This window comes from Pipistrellus hanaki (assembly GCF_964339955.1).
Source record: "Pipistrellus hanaki genome assembly, chromosome: 3".
Taxonomy (NCBI): domain Eukaryota; kingdom Metazoa; phylum Chordata; class Mammalia; order Chiroptera; family Vespertilionidae; genus Pipistrellus; species Pipistrellus hanaki.
The window spans coordinates 26,528,491-26,546,557 of NC_140505.1; the positions used below are offsets into that span (position 1 = coordinate 26,528,491).

At 53.9% G+C, this 18,067-nt stretch overlaps 2 protein-coding genes across 6 annotated transcripts in view; both read right to left on the reverse strand.

Moving 5' to 3' along the window:
• Positions 1 to 18,067, reverse strand: part of LOC311620471 (uncharacterized protein) — a 110,675-nt gene that overhangs the window by 36,836 nt on the left and 55,772 nt on the right. For 4 of the 5 annotated variants that reach the window (XR_014794694.1, XR_014794695.1, XM_084879931.1 and 1 more), the window contains exon 1: positions 15,901 to 15,976. The exons of the other annotated variant lie outside the window; for it this stretch is intronic. The gene's annotated coding sequence lies outside the window, so the exon portion shown is untranslated. Of the gene's footprint in view, positions 1 to 15,900; positions 15,977 to 18,067 lie in introns of those variants that run through there. 5 annotated transcript variants of the gene reach the window in all.
• Positions 1,770 to 5,763, reverse strand: SOX1 (SRY-box transcription factor 1). Its single transcript, XM_084879937.1, has one exon. It carries the CDS (start codon positions 4,970 to 4,972, stop codon positions 3,803 to 3,805), a length of 1,170 nt encoding a protein of 389 aa, XP_084736063.1. The 5' UTR covers positions 4,973 to 5,763; the 3' UTR covers positions 1,770 to 3,802.

Here is an 18,067-nt window from a genome sequence, read left to right on the forward strand (position 1 = left end):
CCCGGGCCCACTTCCCTGGGCTCGGCGCCTCGGGGACCCCGCGCCCCCTTCCCCCTCCCCCCTTCCTTTCTGGCCCGGCCTTTCAATCCCGCCAAATTGTCACGCTGGAAAAAGAGCTGCGCCAAGGCCAAGTCTGCTTTTCACTTGAAGTTTCCAAGGAATCAAACCTATTATTACATTTTGCCGCCGACGTATCGGGAGCCTCTGTCCCGCGGGCAGGGCTTCGGGAGCGGGGGTGGGAGCGCGGCCCGGTCGCCCCAGAGCGCGCCTGGCCAGGGGCCTGCCACCCGCGATGAGCTTCTCGAATGAACCAGAATTTTTCCGGAGACAGAAACCTGCGTTGCCCGGTCTTTGTCGGGGAAGATGAAATGCGTGGATATGCGCGCTATTCTTCTCCCACATGCATGATGTTAATAGACCCATCAGTCACGCCACCCGGCACGCATATGCAGAGCAGGCGCGCGCGGTACCCGCTACTGGTTTTTAAGATTAATTCATTGCTAGCTACTGGTGGGTTTCTTTGGCGGGAGGTGATCCAAAGTCCTAACAACAATTACAGGGGCCAAATGATTGGGTTTTTGTTTTGTTTTTAAGATGAGGTGGTGTAGAGGGGGTTAGGAGACAAGCGGAAAAACCCTCAAGCAAATCCTGTTACCCCCTCAGCTGAGAGAGCCGGGCTGCGCGGGAAGGCCTGGCCAGGAAGAATTCCCGCAATGGTCCCTGCTGGAAGTTGTGCAAACTTTGTCAAGGCCCCCCCAAAATCCGGTCCCCGGGCTCCACCCAGGTTTCAAACAAAATAGAAATACCATCTCATGATTTACGAAGTGACTGAAGGCATCATGCAATCATTACCATCAGATAATATTTCATGAATATGATGTGGAGCACCTTGGCAAGCACTGAATTCAATGTGGTCCTGTAGCGGGCTAAATCCGGGAATTTAAATAGGAGAAACACTGCAGGCCAGACGGGGTCCCTTCCTGAGAGGAATCCTAGCTAATCTCTCCTCCCCTCCCACCCCATATTGTTTTTAAATGGAGTCATTCAAGAATTTGCTTTTTTCCTTGTCCTTCTAGCCAACCAGACAAATTCGCTGCAGTTCAAGGAATTCTTATTTTAAGACCTTTCTGGGTTTTTTAACAAGTGACTTGGGGTACCTGGCACTGAGTGTTTCTGCTGACTATGTATGAGGCGCATACAGAAAAATGCCCAACGCTAAATCCATCCATCTTCTGGGAAGCCGACAGACAGGCCTGCCTGGAGTCCCCAGCGTACTGCTCAACCTTATGGCATCAGGCATTTCAAGTGTGACCCACATCACTAATAGGTATGAGCTAAGACTTAGGTGCCAGTCATTGAAAACAGATATAAACTTGGGCATGCACTTAATGTGAGCATGGCCATACATCTATCTGCCCCTTTAGAAGTCTAGCTTGGGAGCTAGCAAAAGAACTAGGGAGTCTATTTAACTCTGAGATATCAGAGTGCTCTGGTCTGCATGGGCTGGTGAGTTAACAGAGCATTACAGAATCTCCCAAAGCTCTCTCCCAGAGGGGACTGTGTGTGTGTGTGGCACTTATTCCCAGATCTCTGATGCTGTTCTGCTTAGCAACCCTCATATATTCAACCACTGTTTCACAAAGGATCAGATTGCTAAGGCAGAAAAAAAAAAGAAAAAAAAAAAGAAAAAGGAGGGGCGCTTTATTATCTTGTTAGGAAGAAGCAATCGACATCTTTTTTTTTTTTTAATTTTTTCAGTCACTCTAAGAAATGGGTGGTTTAAGCAAAAGTATCAAAATGACTCCAAAAAAATTACACATCAATTGTCAGCTGAGCATTTTACTTAAAGCTGTTTCTAATGCAGGTTGAATTGGGTTCTCATTAACCCACTACGATAGGCCCATTTTTGGATGGAGAGTCTATACTCATTCCAGGATAAGAAAAGATATTGAGAGAATGAGGGGGTTGATGAAATCAACATATTTTGATCTGGGTTAAAGGTTTCTTTTTTCAAAAAATATAATTTCACTTTTATGTTGTGACTAATTTCAAAACGTATTTGCTACAGTATACCTTTTAAATTCAATATTTAATGCTGTCAGATTATTTGAAGACAAAGTTTACAGAAAACTTTAAATTCCAGAAGAAAAAAACTGCAATGTACCAATAAACACCTAGAAAAAATATAACTAAAAATTTTAAAGCGTTAACCAACCTTAGATCTGGTCAGGAATAATCAACAGCGCATTTTGCATTCACATAGGTTAGCGACTTGCATCGCAGTTCACTCGGGGTGGGGGGGGGGGTGGGGGGAGTGGCCAATTTTGGGTCTCTGTGTGCGAAAATCCAGCAAAAACTATTCTGCTCTTTCCCAGGGAGAAATAAACCAGGGGGAGGGACGGAGGGGGCTTGGTTACAGTACATTTTGGTCCAGAGATTGTGTTTCCTGGAGCCAAATCTAGATAAATTCCACCTGCAATCTTGTTAATTGCAGGGAAATAGGGGCCCCTATGCCCCATGCAGTGGTCTTTTGTCATCCAACCTTGGCCTGGTCCCGCCATTGGGCTCTTCTCTCCTGGGGGCACGGATCTGGGGCCAGCTAGAGGATGCAAAGCCCACAGCAAGGAATAAAAAAAATCCCCCAGTGATGGCCCAAAGATAAAAAGCACACCAAAGGGCCAGCGTATAAAACGACTTTTTTTTTTTTCTGTAATGATTTCCCATTCTGTATGAACACTGTAAACTCTACAAAATAATCCATTGGTTTTAACTTCCTTCCCTTCCACTGAACGAAGCTCCGTAAAAATCGTACGCTCTCCCCTGGGGTTCCCTTCACTCTCAAACCATGCTGATAATTTCTCCTTCGTCAGATTTACTAATTGTATTCTGAGCTCATAAAACATGCATATACAACTAGCACGTTTCAAATTTATGGGAAGAACCGGGTTTTTTTTTTTTTTTCCTCTCTTGAATTTATTGACTCGATGCATGTTTAAAGAGGGGTTATCTTTTTTCGTTTTTACTAGAAAGGCTTTTTAGGAAACTATGTACATAATCTGAATACCCCTCCCCACGCTGAAACGCCTAAATTAAAACTTCACAATGCATTTACAGGAAATAATTACAAAACAAAAAAAAAATGGAAAAGCTCAGATACAGAAAAGTTTTACAAAACTCAAGAATAGAACGCTGCCATCAGAAAAGGGGGTGGGGGCATCATCTCTTTGTATAAATTAACAAACCAACCCAAAAAGTGGTAATAGCTACGGAAAAAAACCTCGTGTTTGGATCTGCCTTACTAACATCGATAAAAAAAAAAAAAACAACACAAAAAAACAGAACAGCTCCCGGACCACCAAACAAACGCCAGCAGGAAGTGAGGCATCCAGGAAGAGAGTGAGCGCGCCGCCGGCGGGGATAGAAAAGTTGGAGTCGCCTCTTGCTTGGTTTTGGTCTTTGTGTCCCCCTCCAGCCAAGAAACGCTTTTTCAGCCTCTGTGGGTGATAAATACTGTACAAAAAGTCTCCAGAAAACACCAAGTCCAGTCTAAAAGTCTCCAGAAAACACCAAGTTCAGTCTAGGTGTCCGCGCCTAGCCGTTCCCAGAAGCTCCCAGAAAGAAGGCGAGTGGGGGACAGGGGTGGGGGGTTGTCACCTCGTGTTCGTCGCCGGTGTTTTCCTTCCTACGAGAAGGTGGAAACGTCTGCAGCACAAATGCAAGGCCGCGCGGGGCTAGCCCGGGAGGGAACCTCGGTCCGACCAAGCCAGTCCCCCTCGGGTCCCTAGATGTCCCCCTCGGGTCCCTAGATGTGCGTCAGGGGCACAGTGCCGTTGACGCCCGCGCCCGCGCCCTGGTAGTGCTGCGGCAGCGAGTGCAGTCGGCTCTGCGCCGCGGCCGCTGCCGCCGCGGCCGCCGGGTCGCCGCCCTCCCCGGCCGGCAAGTACATGCTGATCATCTCGCGCAGGTCCCCGGGGCACGGCGCTCGCGAGTGCGCCGGGGCCGGCGGGCTGCCGCTGGGCTCCGACTTGACCAGGGAGCCGAGCGCGCCCAGGGCGCCCGACGACGCGGCCGCCGCCGCCGCCGCCGCCGCCACGGCCGAGTTCTGGTGCGCGCCCCCCGCGGCGGCGGCGGCGGCGGCGGCCGCGGCGCCGTAGGGGAGGCCGCCGTAGCCCGAGGGCGAGGCGCTCATGTAGCCCTGCGAGTTGGAGATGGGGCTGTACTGCAGCGCGCCCATGTCGTAGCGGTGCATGGGCTGCGGATTGTGCGGGTGCGCGTGCGGGTGGTGCGGGTGCGGGTGCGCCGGGTGCGCGTGCGGGTGCGCGCCGCCGGCGCCCGGGTGCTGTCCGTAGGCCAGCTGCGCCTCCTGCATCATGGCCGCGGCCGCCGCCGCCGCCGCCACCGAGCCCGGGTAGGCGCCGTTGGCCCAGCCGTTGACGTGCGCATAGCCGCCTCCCGCCGCGCCGCCGCCGGGGCTCTCGAGCCGCTGGCCCACGGCCGCCGCCGCGCCCACGCCCACGCCCATGGCCACGGCGCCCCCGCCGCCCGCGCCGGCCGCCAGCAGCCCGCCGGCCAGAGAGTACTTGTCCTTCTTGAGCAGCGTCTTGGTCTTGCGGCGCGGCCGGTACTTGTAATCCGGGTGCTCCTTCATGTGCAGCGCGCGCAGCCGCTTGGCCTCGTCAATGAACGGCCTCTTCTCGGCCTCGGACATGACCTTCCACTCGGCGCCCAGGCGCTTGCTGATCTCCGAGTTGTGCATCTTGGGGTTCTCCTGGGCCATCTTGCGCCGCTGCCCCCGGGACCACACCATGAAGGCGTTCATGGGCCGCTTGACCCGGTCCTGGTTGGCCTTGGCGCCCCCGCCGCCGCCTCCGCCGCCTCCCCCGCCGCCCACGCCGGCCGGGCCTGACAGGTTCGTGGGGGCCTGGGCGCCGCCAGGCGAGTGCAGGTCGGTCTCCATCATCATGCTGTACATGGAGGCGGCTCGCGGGTTCACCGGCAGCACGCGGAGAGGTCCTGGAGCATAGACGGCCGGCCGGGGGGGCTGGGAGATGGAGAGGGTCTCAACCAGAGCAATACTTGGGGGGCGGGTGTGTGGGGGGAGAGAGGTCTTAGCGGAGAGAAGAAGCGGGGAGGTGGAGGCAAACACAACAAAAAAGAGGCAAAAAACAAAACAAAACACACGCACTGATCAGCGCCGGTCCGGCTCACAGGTGGAAAGTTTCTCCTCGCGCACAAACCACTTGCCAAAGAGGGTGATGACCGGAGGTCGCTGTCCTAGCCGCCGCCGCCGCAGCAGCAGGGTCGCTCTCGGCAGAGCAGCGCAAACAGGTGCAAATCGTGGCCAAGTTGCAGCTCCACTTTTGGGGGACGAGAATGATGCGCGGGCTCCCCGATCCGGACTCTCCGTCTCCTCCGCGGCGGCCGCGGTCGCCCGGCGCCGTCTCCGTCTCCTTTCGTGCTGCACACTCGGTCCTCGGCGGCCTCCAACTCCGGGGATGCAACTTCTAGCAGGGCGGCGCGCCGCGTGCGCCGGGCCTGTGCTGGTCCCAGGTGCCTAGGGGGGAGCGAGGCGCCGAGGGGGGAGCGGAGGGGGAGCGGTGCTGGGGGGTCACGGTGCCGCTGGGGAGGGGGGCCGGGGGCAGACAAGGGGGCGCAGGCGCGCAGAGAAGTCCAGGAAGCAGCCGGGGCCGCCGCCGAGCCCGGGCTGCCCGCTGCCTGCCCGGGGCCGTGCGCTGGGAGCGGAGGCGCACACGGGGCCGGCGGCGCGCGGGGCCCAGCAGCCATACGCCCGGCCCGGGCTGCCATTAAATGAGCGCGCCGCGGCCAATGGGAGCTGGCGGCGGCGGTGATTTGCATGGCGCGCTGGCGAGTGACGTGGGGAGGGAGTAGATGCACTGGGCGCGGGCGGCGGAGCGGGGAGGAGGGGAGGAAGGAAGGGGGAGCAGGGGCAGGAAGGAGGGGGGGGGGGGAGGAGGCCCGGGAGGGGGTCACCGCCGAGCTGCTTCCTGAGAGCGCGCGGCGGCGGCGGCGGCGGCGAACTCCGAGCTCCCCCTCGCCTCTCCCAGCCCGCGCGCTCCGCGTGATGAACGACTGGGTTTAAAAGTAGACGGAGAGAATTCAGGGTTGAGGGGGGCGGGGGGAGGTGAGGAATGCAGAATACAGCCCCCAGCCACGTTTAACTGGGCGCATCCTTGACCCCCAGCTCCTCCTCTGCCCACCGCCGGCCAGCTCTGCGCCAGCGGGGAAGGGGGAAAGTTGGGGACTGGGGCAGGAACTTCGCTCTCCTCTCCGCCCCTGGGGTGGGGAGGAAGGGCGCGACCTCGGGAGCAGGAAATACTGTCCGAGGAACGCCATTCTAAAGCCCCCACCTCGAGATCTGCGAGGCTTGGGCAACTCAGTTCCCTTCGCTTTCCCAGGGATCTGAGCTCCACTGCAGCGTGTTCTGAAGTTCCCCAGTGCCCCGTCTCCTAAGCAAGGCCTTCCCAGTCCAGGCCCCAATAATCCCCGCAACGGGGGAGCATTTGTGCCTGCCGGGCTTGGCTCCATAGCTTGTTTTAGCATTAACCCTGAACTTTTTTTTATTTTTTATTTATTTATTTATTTTATTAAGGATGTCTTTTAATAAATCTGGCTGTTACAGTCACATACTCTTCTCCTAAAATGGAATTTCTGGTAAGGTCGAAAACAAGAACTATCTGCAATCTAGTTACTTAACAACAGTTGAAAAAGTTTAAAACCGCACAAGAATGAGGCAGCCCACGCTCTTCTGGAGAGTATCTTTCCACAAGCTGTTTGGTTAAGAACTTCCAAAACTGCGTGAACAGAGCGAGGCCTCCAGAAAGGCGAGTCGGAAAAGTGGGGTTTGGGGACCAAGAGGCAGAGAATGTTTTTCTTGCATTTATGCAAATGAAAGGCTTGGTTCCTGGAGTGGCGGAAACATCCACAGTATCTTTCCTAACACCGCTGCACGCCGGGTACCTTTTCCATCCGGATGATGGATGATGGGAAAGTGGCCCAGAGACTTCTGACAAAATCCGTTGAGAGACCACACACCCCTCCTGCGCCCTCGGGGAGTAACTGGGGCGTCTCCCTGAGCACCAGACAGGGTGGTGCCTGGGAGATTGCCGGTGGGTGAAGTGGAGCCTAACCAGAGCTGGAGACTGACCTTCTTGTAATAGAAGTAAACACACATACCATAATGATCATTAGGGTAGTAATAAAATGTTTAAGTATGTTGGGCAGTGAATACGTGACACCTCCACTCGCGCCCCCCCCCCCCCAACTCTCTGTCCCCAATTAAAGAAAAAAAAAATCTGAGGTTGTGAATTTCTTGACCCTATTGCTTGTCCACAGTTCAGGGATAATGCCTTCTTTCCTGTCAATTACTATGATTATTACTGTAGTTTTTTATTATTATTGCAAGGTTGCTATAGTATGCAATGCAACAGTAAATTGGTCTCTGCAGATTAGACTGATTTCATTTCAGGTTATTCAGCATTTAATAGTGAACTCATTGAAAAATATATAATTATATTAGAAAGGAAACGTCATTTCATATTTATCTTTCACTAAATATCTAGGTTATAAACTTGGTTTTCAACCAGCTTCTTATCTCACCAATCGAGTTTGTTAAATCTTTTTATTTGTTTCATGTACTACCTCCAAATATCAGTTATATTGTGAATGAACAAGAAAAAGAACAAGAATATTGTTTAAGAATACTATAGATCCGTTTTTTCCTTTGATAATTTAAGAGGCAGTGAGATTCAGTGTGTTATGGGAAGTCAGCAAGACTGAAATAAAGGAAATGGTTTACAAATTATAAACTATATTATCCACTTAGCCATTGAAAGATTTCTTTCCTCCGCTTTTCAATTTAGATTTTAAACCAAATAGCCTAAGACCCCCTGAAAATACTTTGTATGAATCAGGCTTGGCACATTATTTTCCATATCAATGGAGCAATTTATTGTATAACCACCCTGCACTCCAGTGTGCATTGCAGGAATGCTTTATGTTTTGGGGAACTTGTATAGCTGACTTTGAAATGGTTTAGTTTCTTTCTACATAGTCCTAAAAATTGTTTCCAAATAGGACATTACCCTTGTTTTCCAGAGCACCTAAATGGGAAGTAAATGGGTTAGCCTTTTATGAGCTCCCACTAATGCTCAGCATTTGGGGCGCTCTCCATAAGTCATTTTTAGTGAGGAGATGTTCCCTGGGCCCAAGCGGGCGGGCACACACTATGGGTGCCCATGTGCACAAGTATTAACTGGAGCTGCAGGTGTAACTTGTTGCCAAGTGATAGATGATTGGCAGCTGCTGCTTATGCCAATTAGGCGGTGGCAGGGCACTGCGTGCCAGACCTCTCAGTGCCTTGCGTCGTGGCACAGAGATTGAAGAGCGTCATATCAACTCCCGCCGGTAATGGCTTTTGGGAGCCTCAATCTCTTGCTCCTCCTGACCCCTCTCCCCAGTTAACTCTTTAAAAATAGAGAAAACAGCCCAAAAATAGTTTGAAAAACACGTCTTCTCCCTATTCTGTTTCTCTCCCCATCCCTCTTCCCCTCCCCCACTTTGGCAGGAACCACCTTCAAACTCAGAACTTTCTCAGAGACCAGGCGCTGGAGGATTTGAAGACAAATTACACTATTTACCAGAGGCACCAGAACTCAGACCACTATGGAAGGATTACTTCACTGTTGATCGACCAAATTTGCTCTCTTGGCAATTCAGAAACTTCATTGTGCCTCTATATTCAAAATGCCAAAGGGAAGATCCACTTAGGATGGAGATAAGTAAAGATGCTGTGTTTTTTTTTTTTAATTTCACTTATGGGAATGATCCTTAAAGAAAATTCAAATCCAAGCCGTCATTAGAAGAAATTACATACACAGATGTATATGTATATGTATGTGCATACACACTATATTTTCATACATATACATATATGTGTACCCACAGGATATATGCACACAAGTGTATATACATAGCATGTATTCATTCATACATATATACATTTGTATACAAAGAGGGTATATGTATAGGTATACTTACACGTGTATGAAAAGAAAATGTGCATATGAATATATACATATGTATGTACATATGTGCATAGGCACATCCATATATACAATACATGTTTACATGCATGTGTATACACAAAATACACATGCATACATATGTATGTGATGTATTTAGGGGATATACACTAGCCCTTGACTTTCAAATAGATTGAATTCTAGACTTTAAATCTAACACCATTAGCTTAAACTGCCTCTATAGAGTAACGCAAACTTTTAGATTTTTGCTTTGCCCACCTCCATGTTGTGTTCAGGAGGAATCTGGGAAGTAGAGAGATCACTGGACAGAATCCTCGCCCTGCCCCTAGCAACCTTTAATGAAAGCGAGCTCTCAGGCACCTAGGGTGACTTTCTGTACCGGCGCCAGACTCAAGCTCCCAGCAAGCAGCAGAGAGAGGGACAGGTTAGGAGTTCCGAGGAGACAAAGATCACAGCGAAGAAAACGGAAAAGCTCTTCCTGTCTTCCTTCTCCTTGCCTGTCCTGGCGACACCCTCCAGAGAGATGTCCACCTGTGTCCGCTGCCCTTACACATCTAGCTCGGGGGGAGGACTCAGGCCTCGTGTTGGCGCCTCTGTGGACTGCCCAGGGCGCAGTCTTCCAGACTCTGGTGTGGCCCCGAAGGGCTGAGACCAAAGTTCCAGGGAGGCAAATCGCGAGGAAGCCGCCAAATCCTAGGCAGGAGGGACTTTTGGAGAGAAAAGAGCGATCTGAGTGGGGACGAGGAGAAGGCAGCATGGGAGAAAGAAAAAGAAAAGGAAGAGTTTCATTAGAAGAGCCTTTCGAGTTCATCTCCGCGAACCGGAGGGCCTCCAACAGGAGGCGCAGACCGAGAAGAGACCCGGGAAGCGCGCGTGGGAGGGGATCGCGAAGTCGGGCTGGATGCGGCTGGAGAGGAACAGCGCACGGGGCGAGACGGCCAGGTGGAGGCTGGTTCCACGCCCCACCCCCCACTGCCCGGAGCCCCGGGAGGTGCGGGGTGAGCTCCCGGGGTGGCGGAGCCTCCTCCCTGGCCCCGCGTGGGTCTGCCCTGACCCAGCAACCAACGAGCGGGCCGCGATCGCCGTCTGCTGGCCGCTGCCGCTCTCACCGGCCTCCGGGAGCTCCTGGGCCTGAGGCCGGGGCTCTTCACCACCGCGCCCTCTCCGGCTCCTGCACGCCCCTCTCTGGCTCCCGCTTCCTGGGCGCATTCGAGGGTTTGCGCGCCATGGCGCGCAGGTGAAGGGCCAGGGAATCGTGGGGGGCTCTGGTCCCTCCCGGTCCCCCACACTATCCCACTACCACCACTGAGCCCTAGTCCGGCTCACTGGGCTTCGCTGTTCCCAAAGACAAAGGAATCAAAGTAGCGCAAAAGTTTTGTTGTGGTGGCGGTTTTGTTTTTAGAGGGGAAAAAAATAGGGGGAGGGGGGGGGAAGGGAAAGCGAGGAAGGAGAAGGACTAGAGAATCGCTTTCCAGTACGGAACCTAGAGCGACATCTGTGCCACTAGGGACAGCCACAGAGCAGGTCTTTGTAGTCTCCCTGAGTACACAGTCCGCCGTCCTTTCTCCACTAAAAGCGTCGGATCTGGAGGCTTTTCCAGGAACGTCTGAGGAAAAGGGAAATAAAGCTCTCCCCCCCGGAAAGTAAGCAAAGCTTTCTTTCCAGCGACCAGTGTGGAGAGCCTTAAAACCGCAGTGAATAGCGAACAGCCGTGTGTGGTGTGTGTGTGTGTGTGTGTGTGTGTGTGTGTGTGTGTGTTGTTTTGTGCCTCCTCGCTCCCTGGGTGAAAGCATTTGGAGAATCTCTGGGAGCTTTCGAGTAGGGGCTCACCCTGTGAGCAGTACTCACACATATAATTCAAATTTCACAGCTGACCTGCTCTGAAAACCTCAATCAGCTTCTAATTGAAGGGAAAACAAAATATTGCTTCCCTACAGCAGAGCTAACGATTTAATCATTATATCAGACATTATAGCTTTTAATTAGGCTAATGCTGATACTGTATGGAAAGAGATAATTCAACACAGTTCTTGATGAATTCTGTAATTGGGTTAACGGCGGAGCAGTTGGGGGAAGAGACTGTCAATATTCAAGCTGCGTCTGTAGCCACCAGGTTTATGAATGAAAGAGAGAAGACAAGGGAGGAAAAACACTGGGACCGGAGGGGAGCCTCGCGCCCTCCGCCGCTGCCGCGGAGCTGCGGGCGCTCTGCAGGGAGGACAGCCAGGACCGGAGCGGAGCTGGGCGGCCGCTGCGTGCCAGGCCCCGCAGCCCCCTCCAGCTCCTCCTGCCGCTCTGCCCGCCAGGCCAGGCCTCCTTCTGCTGGGAACTTTCCGAGAAGAATCAGACGGGCTACCTGCCCGGTAAATCTGGGCGCTGGGTGCCCAAGCAGCCCAGACCACTTGGGCAGAGGGAGGCCTGGTCTGAGTGCAGCTATAGCGCTCAGTCCAACGGGATGGTCTTTCAAAACACGATCTCTTCCAGGGCTCCCACTCCTTGCCCGAGTGCCAGCCCGGAGGACGAGGCGACCCCCAAACAAGAGCAGTCCCTGACCCTGGGGGTGCGGTGGGCGCGCGGAGCGTGAGACACCTGTGGGCGAGGCAGACTCTCCGCGTTCTCGGGTCCGCACCGATGACTCGGGGTTCGGGAGGGAAGTGGCTGGTGTGGGGACCCAGGCTATTTCCCAGTAGCCTGGCCTCGTTGCCCTTAGCTAATCTGATTTCCGACTCTGGGGGCGGCCAAGATTGGTCAACTAAGAAGGGCTATCCTTCACCAGTCACTAGAAGTCCTACAAAGGAGCCAGTAGGGCAAAGAGCAGTCAAATTCATCTGCACGAAGGGAATCTGTCAAGGGGCGTCGGTGAACCCACTCTACCTACTCCCCACCTAGCCTTGCCCACTAAGGCCTGGCCAGGCCATCGGTTTGGGGATCCTCGGGGACCCCTCTCGCCCCCTGTTGAGGCACAAGCCCCTCCTCCGAGAGCTGAGGCCGGCCTGGAAGAGAGGTCCCCGCCCTCTTCTGCCTCCCAGATTTCTAGGATCCGCAAAAGTTGATACAAGTCCGTGTAGCTAAGACTTGACCGTGCCAGAGGAGACGGTTGGAGCGCCTTAAAATTTTGAGGAGATAATATCCGAGCTTCCAAAATTTTGGATGGGCTTTAGAAAGCCATCTGAGTCTCACCCTCTTCGGATTTAACTCTAAATGTTACGTTCACTTTATGTTTCTGCAGCCCCCTCTTCCCCCATTTTTTTTTTTTTTTTTTTACTCTTTGGCTTGACTACAGAAGTGCAATATTCTCCTTCAAGATAAATATACTGTATTGTGATTCATCCTTGTCTTATTTTGTCAGCAATTACCACAAAATTAAATGGGTCACTGCTAAAGTTTCATTTACACAACCCCCCGGTAATTAACAGTTTGAATACACCTTTTTTACGTTGTATAAAAGTTGTAATTTTCTAACGCGTGTAGTTTTTAATTGGTGAAGAATGCTTGTGTTCGGTGCGATAATAAGAATACAAAGCACCTCATCTGAGCAGGAGGTGTGTTGGTTTCTTTCTAAGACAGTGTGAAGACTCAGCGCACAGATCGGGGTTTCTGGAACTGGGGAGGAGGGCTTCCTCACTATTCAAATTAAAATTTGCAGAACATTAAGGTCTGAGAATATATAGGGCATCTGATTACTCTAACTTTTAAAGCCAAAATCCTTGGGAGAAAAGCGAACCTGACAAGCCCAGCAGGCCCTGTACCCCAGTGTGGGGAGAAGGCGGAGTTTGATATAGGAGGCTTCGGTGATGTTCACCCCACAGAAATAAAAACAAAACAAAGCAGTGTTTTGGGCAGGCGCAGTGTCCCAATCAAGTCCAGGTGAGCCGATGGCCAGCGGGTGTATGCTGGGAAGAGCACTGATGACTGGTAAACACTGCCCCTTTTTCATATAGAAAGGGCCTCGCGCACAAGAGGAGACAAGTCATAAAGAATTTCTATAGGAAAAGAAATAAAGTGAAATCAGAGACGCTTTTTTTTCTTCTTCTTACAGGCCGTCCCTGTTATTGCAAATTAGATTAGCCGCACAGGCTTCAATATAAACATGACATGAGGTTCACGCGAGTGAAAGGACGATCCACTCCAATCTCTCCTTTCATCGGAGCATCTCACATAAATTACATCTTGTCCTTTAATACACGTTTCAATGAGATTAAAACATCACTTTGACACCATTTCAAGCCTTTTCAGGCGCCCGTGTTGCTTACTTCAGAAAACAGCAAACAGGAAGCGGGTCCCTGGGAATCTTCAGGCAATGGGATTGGACCACTGCTCTGTGCTCTACGCTAAGAGAGGGTCCCTTTAGCTCCTTCCTAATACCTTGTATCATCGTACCTCACAGAGGCAGAAGCCATCTGTCCTGCCAGGGGAAATCACATCATTCCTCAATATTTGTGGAGGCAGTCTTTCCATAGCAGGGATGGGGAAGGCCTGCAGCCCACCCCGAGAGAATCATCCCCCCTCACATTAACCATTTAAGGGGCCCCAGCACCATGAATTTGAGATGAAGGGAGGATGGGTAGCCCAGAAAAAAGAGTCAAGTTCTAGATAGCCTTTAAAACCTACATCCTAATTTAGGGGCAGTGAGGAAAGAGTGGGTGAACAGTGGAGTTTTGTACAAAATTGGCTAAAGGGAAATTTCCACCTCTCTATCTGGCTGCTGGGTGCCATCTCTCCCTTTATGGACCGACTACTCTTCAAGACTAGCACCCATGGCTCTGGGGAGTGGCCCCAAAAGGACAAAAGACCCCATGGGGCAGCAGAGGAGGGAGATTTGGGTCTCAGGGTAGAAACTATGCATTTTCTTTGTTTTAGCTACCTAAAATTGCGCTCAACACTCAGAACACACAGGCAAACTTGCTTCTGAGGAGAGGCTGACCACAACCCTTCTTTGCTGATGGTTGTACCCTCAGTCTTTGCACGGAGAGGCCACCCCCTGGAGCACAGCGGGAGGAGGGGTCCCAGTGGCCTGCTCCTACTTGTGGGCAGAGAGATCAGGCACAGCCAGTCTAGTGGCCCTGCCCCAGGGTTGGGCAAGTTCCTCTGAGGGATGACCCCTTCTTTCTATTCCAATCCCGTGCATTCCTCCCCCGCCCCCCAACACCAACTGCTGACACCACATCTCGACTGGCTTTTTGCTCCATCTTTTCCTGTGACAACCAGAACCCAAATACCAGGCCACCTGGGAGCTTTCTGCGACGTTCAGAGAGCACACCTGGCATTCTCTCCGGGCACAGTTCATCAGGGAGAAAGGCTGCTCCGAGAAGGAACCCTGGGAGCGCTGAGGAGCAGTGGGGGTAGGGGTGGAATTCCTTTCCGCGTGGGTCTTGTCTGCATCCACAGTTGAGCGCCTCAGAGGGCGCTGGCCAGGACGTTGCCCCTTCTGCCTCGGCCTGGGGGCCCCCAGGGCCCGCCCCGCGCTGGGGAATAGCACCGTGGTCCCAATCCCAGCAGAGACAACCCCCTCCCCCTAGGCCAGGGCTTCCCCGGGGGTCCTCTGTGCCACTTGGGGACTGCTTGGCTCTTGCTCCCTCGCCCTTCACAAAGGAGCTTCCAGAATTCCGCCCCCACCGCGCTCCTGGAAATCGATGGAGTAAAGCGGGCTTTTAATGGGTTAATTGACTGGCTGCCGCTATCGTGTTCCAGCACCTGCTTCTGGCGAGGAGGCGGCCAGCCCCGTCTCGTTCCTGGTCGATGGCTGTCGGCCTCGCCCCGGCCGGCCCGTCGACTTCAGCACCAGCCGCCACCGAGCACACATTTCACCTTGGAAACTTGGTGACTTTCCTGTCCGCGGGAGGGAGGCTCCAGCCCGGGAAACGGGCGGAGGCGGGCGGCCTGCCGGCGGCGGGCGCAGGTGGATACAGTGTTGCCAAGAGAGCGGATGCGATTTCGCAGGAGGAGGGAGGGCGCGCGGTGGGGTCTTGATGCCTGTGTGGGGGTCACCCCCTATCTGGGCGGCCCATTCAGCGGGCAGACACTTGGGGCACACCAGACTCCACCTTGCAGCGCCCCGTTGTAGCTGGTGGGATTGCAGCGCTGGCCGCGCGGCGGGGTTCCCGGCCGGGCGCCGCCGGGTCCAGAGCCGCTCGCAGGGTGGCAAGGACTCGCTGCCCATTGATGGGTGTCTGTGGGGCAGCATGAACACAGTCAGGACCGTCGGTCCGTCAACGTTAAATGGATGGATTCTTTGCCCCAAACGCCGCTCATTAAATGGCACACGCTCAAACATGTTCATTTTTGAAACGTGATTCTAGCCCTCGGATTTCGTTCTCCGCGCTGCCCGGTGCATACGGCGGAGCGCAGGAGCCGGCGGGCCCGGGGCAGGGGCGCAGAGCGCAATCCGGCCCTTGGTGGAGGGGGCAGGAGGGGCATGGGCCGGCGGGGGAGGGGGGAACGGGAAATGCAGCGAATCTGACTCTCTCCATGAAATCGAGAGGCTCGACCTCCCTTCCCCTCCCCCAAAAGTACGACCCAAGGAGAAACAGAGTCTCGGTCCGCTGGGCGGCGGCCAATCTAAAAAAGCTGGGGAGGAGGAGGAGGAGGAGGAGGGGAGGCGTGAACCTACAGAGAAGAAAATGACAAATGGACCCCACACGCCAGGACGCCTGCGGCGGCGGTCTCCAGCAGCTCCCCACCTGTTCTCTACGGACGACGGAAGCGGCGGGGACACCCCAACCCTCCTGCACAGAAACTCGCAGTCCACACCGCGCCTGCTCCTGGAGCCTTGCCTGCCGGCCCTCCTCCCCAGCTCCCGGCGCGCTGAAGCCCCCGCGCAAGTTCAAGGCACACTTACAGTCAGTTCCGCCTCCGGCTCCCGCGGCCCCCGGAGCCCGATCGGTGCGGCGGCGCCCCCAGAGCCGCGCCAGGGGCATCTCCCCGGCCCGGGCTCCACGGCCGGCCGGCCCGCGCTGGGCGGGGAGCGCGCCGCTGCCCTGGGACCCCAGCCAGGTCGGCTCCCGGCGGCGCCTGCACCGCAGACGCGGCGCCACGCGCGCGCACACTCACACGCGCACACTCACGCGCGCACACTCACACGCGCACACTCACTCACACGCGCACATTCGCGCACACTCACACGCGCACATTCGCGCACACTCAAGCGCGCACACTCACCGGCGCACACTCACCGCGCACCCCCGCTCGCACACTCAACTGCACACGCTCCTCTCTCCCTCTCTCCTGGCGCGCACCCTCCCAGACACACACATGCTGCAAGGCGAGCGAGACGAGGAAATGAAATTTATTATCGATAGGAAAAGACTTTAAAGACAATTCCAAGTGATTGTTTCTCTCCGGGGGAAAAAAGGGGAATCCCTCCACATAATGAAGCGCCTTTTGTGCGGCGCCGAACAATACCAAACAAGTATTCTAATAAATAGCCACTTTTTTGTTCCTCCTCGACAGTGAATAGAATGGAGCAGTTGGTTCTGGAGCAGCTGCGACGCCGCCGTTTGGAGCTGGGAGGTGGAGCCGCGTCTCTCCCGGGCTCCCCGCGCCGCCCCAGCCCTTTACCCCTCGCCCTCCCTCTCCCCCGCCCCCCCCATCCCGCCCCATTCGCCCTCCTTCTCCTCTTTCCTCCAGCCGCCCAGCCGCCGCCCGCGCGCTCCCCACTTTTCCCGGCCCCTGGTTCCTAGTCATCCCCACCCCCATCCGCACCCTCACCCCCTACCCTGCCCGGCCTCAGAGATTCTCAGAGATTCGAGCTCAATAAACCTGCAGTGACCTGAAGATCCCCCCACCCCTTGCCTCCTGCACCTTCACCCCATAAAAAACTGCCACTTCTACCAACACACAGGCTGCCGATGGTCGCCTCGAACAGCTCTTCCGGGTCGTTCCCAACCTCTGGATGGGAGAACGTCAGCCGCCCCACCCGCAGTCTGGAGTCACAGCGGTGCCTCCCTCGTTTCCCGGGGTTATCAGCCCTACCCCCCACCCCCCTCTGCCAGCCCTCATTCTAGGCTCCCTCCTCTCGGGAAATATAGCTTCAGCTTTGTTCTCCCGCTCAGAGGACAGGCAATTTGGCTTAGCCTCCCTCTGCTTTGGGGTTTTAAACACATACCCCTCTTTCTCCCTTGCCTTTGCGACTAGCGGGCAGCTGCTGAACGAAAGACAGTGGCTAACTGAAGATTAGTATGGTGGACACAGAACTACAGGTAAAAAGTCTCAAGTTACCCTGGCGCTCGCTTGGTGGGGAGCCCTACTGTGTGTGCCACCCGATACCGACCCTCCTTGCACCCGACTTTCTCTGCAGGCAAGCTCCTGGGACTCCTAGGAACCGCAGTGCTGCCTTCTCCACCAGGCCCACCGGCTGGTGGGCAGAAGAGAGCATCTAAGGAGAAGAGAAGGCAGCCGGCGCTGGGTCTCTCTCTCTCTCTCTCCCCTCTTACCTCTCCCTGTCTCCTTCTCTTCAATTGTGTAAAGTTGTCAGCACTTCGTACTTAACACTAGCACCCTCTGATCCTCTCTGAAGATATATCAAAAGCAACAAACGGTCTTTCTAAAAATGATGAACCCATGTTTTACCCAGAGGACTTGTGTCTCTCTCCCACCAGAAAGAAAGTTACCAACATGAAAAAATAAAATAAAATAAAATAAAAAGAAACACAAGTACAGTAGAAGTGCCTGCCAGGCCCTTGGTGTGTAAGGTGTGTACTTATCGATGTATCTTAAACATATGGGAGCTTGGTTTCTTTCATTGCCAGCAGCTGCACTTTTTCTGGAGATCCTTGTCTGTCTAGCTCTAATTGTGGCGACAAAAGACCAGCATGACTTTTACTCAATGGACCTCAATCTAGAGAAACACTGTCATTTGCAAATTATTTCTCAATCGGACTAAGTATTTAGGAGTGCAAAGAGAGGAGGGGGTGGGTGTTTTGGAAATCACCACAGAGCTCAGATACTAAGCAGCAGCTCGCTTTCCCCAAAGGGTAACGGTAGAATGCCAAAGAAAGCAGGCACGC

Coding starts and splice junctions, on each gene's coding strand:
- SOX1 (XM_084879937.1), bottom strand. CDS start 4,972: ATGTACAGCATGATGATGGAGACCGACCTGCACTCGCCTGGCGGCGCC.